The sequence below is a fragment of the Penicillium rubens genome, assembly GCF_028828025.1.
Source record: "Penicillium rubens strain IBT 27055 chromosome Unknown utg000004l_segment0_segment0, whole genome shotgun sequence".
Taxonomy (NCBI): Eukaryota; Fungi; Ascomycota; class Eurotiomycetes; order Eurotiales; family Aspergillaceae; genus Penicillium; species Penicillium rubens.
In genome coordinates, this window is record NW_026890602.1 from 3067435 (window position 1) to 3073893 (window position 6459).

The 6459-nt window shown below is 38.6% G+C and overlaps 2 protein-coding genes across 2 annotated transcripts; one reads left to right on the forward strand and one right to left on the reverse strand.

The window, feature by feature from the left end:
• Positions 1-1135: 1135 nt before the first annotated feature.
• On the forward strand, positions 1136-2323 carry N7525_011128 (uncharacterized protein; the record flags this gene model as incomplete). Its single annotated transcript, XM_061215358.1, has 3 exons — positions 1136-1272; positions 1338-1364; positions 2141-2323. The coding sequence occupies exons 1-3, from the start codon at positions 1195-1197 to the stop codon at positions 2321-2323; spliced, it is 288 nt and encodes a 95-aa protein (XP_061067870.1). The 5' UTR covers positions 1136-1194.
• Positions 2324-3307: 984 nt separating this feature from the next.
• N7525_011129 (DNA/RNA-binding domain E.t1.c1-type) lies at positions 3308-3822 on the reverse strand (the record flags this gene model as incomplete). Its single annotated transcript, XM_061215359.1, has 4 exons — positions 3308-3426; positions 3563-3590; positions 3644-3716; positions 3785-3822. The coding sequence occupies 4 exons, from the start codon at positions 3820-3822 to the stop codon at positions 3308-3310; spliced, it is 258 nt and encodes an 85-aa protein (XP_061067871.1).
• Between the last annotated feature and the right edge of the window lie 2637 nt (positions 3823-6459).

Consider the following 6459-nt stretch of genomic DNA (forward strand, 5'->3'; position numbering starts at 1 on the left):
CTCTATTCAGTTAAGCTATAACCATAACAGAAGATACCGTAGTGAGCTAGCTCGTGGCCTAGCCTCGTCTATATAGAGACGAAAATTAACTTATAAGATAAGAAAGGACTCGGCGATAGAGATAAAAGAGCTTAAGCGTTAGATTCGGCTACTAAAGATACGTAGCCCGATACCCCCTTAAGAATCGTAGCGGAGACGACGCCGAGGTGACCGTAGGCGTATAGTATAATAAGGACTTATGATTTTATACGTTCCTTTAGTCTTGTTATAAGCCGGTGTCAAACTAAATTTTTGCTTGCCTACTGTTTCTAATGAGCTAGCCTTATACATTGCTTTTAGTCTTATTTATAGTTTAGTTTAGCTTAGAAATTGTTAGATTTGTTTATTTTCCGAACGATTGTATCTTCCCACCGCACTCTTCTATCTATTATACTTATACTTTAACCACTATAGGCTTTATTGTGATCTTTGACTAGCAATTTCTGTATTTTATTTACGACTAATAAGAAAGACTAGAAAGGTATTCTGATAGGTTAGTATCTTAAGAAGTGGGAATGATCTATATTTGATCTTTAAAATAAGGACGTGGGGATCAAATAAGATGTTTAGATAAGTTATAAATGATGACCACAAAGTCAACAGTTCTAGTCGTTGTTTAGCGGCTGATTTGAATGAGACACAAAAATGCTATAGAGATACGGATGCTCGGATATATATTCTTATACCGGAGTTCGGTATAGGAAAAGAAAGCCGATAAAACACTTACTCGTAATAAAGATGGAAAACGTAACTAGGGAGAAGGAGAATCCAAATATTCCTTTCTATTAAAAAATATCGATAGAGAGATATCTATCCTAGACCGGAGAGTTTAATTGCTCGACGTAAGTAGGCTTGACATCTAATCATATAATACTACTCACTAGTGTCCTATTAAGTGCCGGGGCTATATCAGACACTATTAGTCTTAGGTATAAAGTCCTTCCCCTAGCCCGTTGCTTACTATAATATTTTCTTTTTCTCTTCCTACACCCGTCTGGATTAATATTCCTCCGATATAAACACCGGGCCACGATAGTAAGCTATTCTAACACTATTATTATAGCCGATAACGAGGAACTGCTAAACCTCTAGCTAGGTAGCCTACGACCTCGGAGGGCCCCTCGTTATAATTATAGCTATAAAGATTCCGAGAGTATGTTTATCGATATAGCCGATGATAAGGGTCGATCGCGGAAACGTAAAAGAACCGAAAAGAAGAAGCCGTCTACTTTAGTACTTGTTCCTTACACCCTCTTCTTCGTCCTTATCTAATAATAGATTAGGATAACGCTTTCTAGCTGCTTAATAAGGAAGTCCGCCATAAAGTAAAACGGTTGAAAAAGAAAAATCGAATGCGTTAAAGTGAACTTCGCTAGGAGAAGGAGAGGTACCAAAAGGCGTAAGTGGATCTTTCTAGGGAAAGAGAAAGGCGTGTTTTAGAGTGTAAGATCTATTATATACAACTAGATCACTAGGTGACAATTCTATATAGGCACTTGATTTGCGAGTCGTGCGCAGAAAAACTCTAACCCCCTAAGAGCTATCCTATCTGCCGAGCACTATCTATAGGACATATAAAATGCTTACCCTTTACGGGATAAACCATATATTTCATATTCTAGATTTCCTAGGCTAACAAGCGTCTATCCTCCCGCAAAGACAGGCATCCACGGGAATTGGACAATCCCTAGATATACATTTCTCGGTCCCTGACTTTACCGAGTACAATGATCAACTCGACTTAATTTTGAAAACCTCTAGAGCTTCTCCCACCAAGTGTAGGCCGGCTTAGCGCACTTGAACCTTAGTATTAGCCACCCGGGCTGTCTTATTAAAGTCATGGTTTATTTAGAACTTCCAGATAGTAATAGAATATAACGCTTAGTGGGACCGAGCAGCTTGAATATCTAGTGTTCCCCTAGGAATAAGTAGCGAGCGTATAGTAACATACTCTTCCTTCCCAAGTTTATTCAATATCACCCTAATATCATAGGCTTTTCCATTTTATCTGTGGAAGAGATCGATACCCCTTTCGTTCTTTAGGACAAACAACCTAACGATATAGCCCGGTTTTCCGCGAGTGCTCTTATTCTTGTTATAGCCCTTAACGGCCTACCTTAATATATTCTTCGTCTACGAACACCGGTATACAGAGATGATAGATATAAAGGCAAAAAGAACTCCTAGGCGTTCACCTAGGAGCTACCTAAGAGGGGCTTTAAGGCATCCGGCCAAACTATTTTGGGCACTGCAAAACGAGAGACGAAAGAAGAAGTCAACCTGAGTGGCTAGTGTCTCACATAGCTGAAATAGCCCTATACGGGTTCGTTCGGTAAGCCTACTGTCTCGACATTGGGATCTCCGCCGGAAGAGCATTATAAGAGTCCGTTCAGGAACCGGTTTAATTACTTAGAATGGGCAGCTTAAACATAATTCCATTGATGGTTGGGCATTCACTATTTTATACTACTATCCTAAATATAAATTTTATTATATAGGATAAAACGCTTTGTCTCTATATATCGCGAGAGATATCTAGTGAACCACCTCAAGAAATGGATATATATAGATTTGTATAGGATCGAAAGCCTCATATATCTGCCTTAGAACTAAAGGTACAATAATACAATCTCTTCGGCCACGTCGAAAACTTCTTCATCTGTTTATAGCCTATCTTCAACTTCGTCCACTGTGTTACTAGATCCTTACACTACGTTATAAAGGGCTGGCTATAGTTTCCGGCGTGCTAAAATAGAGTCACCGCTACAATTAGAATGGTCCTAAGAAGTCTTATATTCTAGTATCTATCTTAGATCTCTCTAGGGGTGATTTTCCCCCACTAGTTCGCAGAAGGAGTAATAGATAAGGATAGTGCCGAAGGAGGTACCGACTCCGACTCCGAAGAACCTCCACTCTAAGACGGATTTTTAGAGAGTGAGCCATAGAGATAAGCGGAAGATTATGCTATTTACGCAAATTCGTCTACTAATTAGGTGGGTGTGAACTATCGCGTCTAATCATATATCATCTAGCGGGTGAACTAATATAAGATATATAGTCAGTTTAGAATCTGCTAGTAGGAATAGGACGAACAGATAGTTACGATCCGCACTCTAAGCCAAAGATATCGATGTCTTCTAGCAACCTCTATCGAATACCCTTCTATTAATAGTCTATTGTCTTCTATAGGAGCTCCCTCGAAGAATCTTTTAGGGTAGTAAACACGGCTCTATACCTATCCTCTAATCAAAAAGTCCTCCGGTAACTATTATATAGTTGAATTATTAAGAAGTGGGAATGATTCGTCTTCGATCTTCGAAATGATCGTATTAGGATCAAATAAGCTGTTTAGGTACGTTATAAGTAACGACCACGGAACCAGGGGTTCTAGTCTTTATATAGCCGCTAGGTTAAGTATAAGACACTATATAAATGCCATAGAGATATACACGCTCGGATACATATTTACGTCCCTAACTTGGCCTAGCATGATAATCAATATATAAAAGGTGAGAGAGCTTACCCGGAATAGAAGCTAGGATAAGAGATCGCTATATATAGTATGGTTAGCTATAGTAGACGCACCGGATACCTATTTTATTACCGATAGGCGATCTTCCGCCGTAGGATTACGTAACTTTAATGTGAAATCTGTTTCTATAACTCTATATTTACTCCTATAATGAAATATTGCGGAGATATTGTAAGACATAAATAGCATACCTTGCTACCCGTTCCTACGTACCTAGCTAATCTCGTTTTGTAGAGTAGTAAGAAACACATTCGCCCGAGAAACAAACTCGTTAACCGGAGCTTATATAAGAAGCGTAGCGTGAGTAGTCACAAACGAAGTAGTTAAATTCCCCTTCTAGCTCTATATATTCATTAGAGGAATGACTAGCTTAGTTATACTATCGAAAGCAATTGGGAATACGCGCACGCTAATCGTTGCTTTCGTGTAGTAAAAGAGCTGCTAAAGAATGTCCGGGCGAGCTAAAACAGTAAGATAATGCTAGATGCGGCCATTTTCTTAGTTTTCGTCCTAGTTATACCAATACCTCGATACCCCTGCCTAGAGTTCGCGGTCCCTCTTATCGAATTCCTCCACGGCTATCCGGTACCGTGCTAAGTCGCCTAGACACTCAATCTAAGTATCTCTAAAGTCCGTCACGCTTTCTAGTAGTAGTGTTATCATCGAGTACGAGAGGTAGATAAAATCAAGTATATACTCTATTAAGCCCGGGAGCTTCTAGCGTAATAGCTCTAAGAATGAGTACACGCCATACCGCCATATACGCGCCGGTATAGCGTATTTATCGGCTAAGTCTTTAAGAATAGGACTAGCTGATAGGTGTTGGGAGGCGAGGAAAAAGTCATAGTGTTTATAAAGTAGTGTTCGGTGTAGCGAGACGAGCGTTTGCCACTAACGCTGTGATAATTCGGCCTTTGATTGTGCTTGTTGCCTATCGATCTTAATACAATTCTTTTCCACTATAACAAGACTAGTATAAATTTCCTTCACTTTATTAATTAGCTGCTCCTCGGTGACGGGGTGGGTCCGTAGTTGCTTAATCATTCCCTAAGGTTCTCCCCCGGCGTCTAAGTAGTAGGAGTAGATTTGGTTATCTATACTGCTGTTTCCTATCTGATAATCATATTAGAGCTCGTTGATATAACTAGAAAACGGCCAATTACTAGATATATAGTTAGAATTAGACGGGCTATAGTGGAATAACACCGTCATATCTTCCATTTGAATAGCGATTGTTCTAAGGAAAGAAAGAGTTAGTAAATAGTTATATAAGCTTTGAGCGCAAATTACCCGATAATCGTAGTTAAGGCTGAAATAAGGGATCAAATTATAATTCAGCCTCACAAGTAGGCAAAAATGTGAAGTCTAGAAGAGGGATAAGGGGAAACTCCATTTATACCAGGGTTGAGTCCAAGGTATATAAGAAACCCTATCTTTAGACGAGAACACGGGGTTTACTACTGACCTATCATATCCGGCTTATTGCCTCCTTATTGGCTATTGAAAGCAATACGCTCCAGCTCCAAGCTAGACAATTGGAGAGCATTCCACGTAGAGTTCTACTCGAACGTTTATAATGATAATTTCTCTATTATTATACCGAAAATATAGACTCCAGAAATTATATCACTATCTTCTAACAATCTCTAACCAAGAAATACGATTCTATAGAAGGAATGGCTATAGGGACTTTCAATGTAGGATTCACTAGGAGTTTGATATAGCGCGGGCCACTTTAGTGTAGAAGAGCAATAGATTAACATACTCCTTCCTAGCCAATACGGTAATACTAAATAAAGTATTATCTTACTAATCAAATATCGGGTAGGTATATAATAGCAAAGTAGAATTACTAGCACTTTCGGACTTATAGGTATCTTTAGGGCAGATTATCTAGTGTATTAATTCCGGTTCTAGTTATATACGGTGTTGCCAGATATTCCTCTGCTCTTCGAAGTCTAGGCTTTGCTGCAATTTGTCTCTTATACACAAAATTTTATAAAGAAGTTTTATAGTAAGGTTTGTTTATAAAAATGGGTTTAGAGTTCGTAAAAGCGCTCTATTTAGGCCTTAAACCATTTGACACCGCGTTAGTCGTTTAAAATATAGACTAGACGCGCTACTATAGTGTATTTAGATATTATTTCACTTAAAGTATAAAACGCGGTCTTAGTATACGAACGACCGAACTTAGCGGTAAAAAGTGGATCGAAGCTTAATAACCGTAAATAGCTTAGATCGGTGTGGTAGAATCTAACTCGTCTAACAATAGCTTAGTCCACTACTAGGTTAAATTGACCTTTGCCTAGTGGAATAGTAATAAAAATCTTGCTATCTTCCCCTAGCGGAATATCTAAGGTGAAATAAGTGAGGGTATAGTATATATCGAATTGTTAGTTACAAAGATCGCATTTAAAATTAGATTGGATACGTATAGTCTATATGGTAGGCTTTAGTAACATTCTGGTAGGTACGGGGGATATATACTGACTTAGAGTGGTTCTATTTAGAGTAAGTTTTGTGCTAGTCTCTACTAGTGTGATTGGAACCCTTAGTGTTCGGTAGAACCCTGATTTATCTAAGGTCGTAAGTAGCTTCTTATAGGGGAGAAACCTAACTGTAAGTAATAAACGGACACCGCTAATAACGTATAAAAATGTCTAAAGGTTATATCGTCCTAAAATAGTATAGCTTAGAATGTATACCCTATAAAGACATTATTCCGTCCCTAGACCTTAACTAGTATTGTTATTCGTTAAATCTGTTAAGGCTATTCGGTATATCGGTTGATTTAGCTAGTGACTATAAGCGGTATTAAGGCGGCGATATAAAATATAGCAATTTAGCTACAAATTTAAGTACTAAGAACGCGACCCTATATCTAGAAG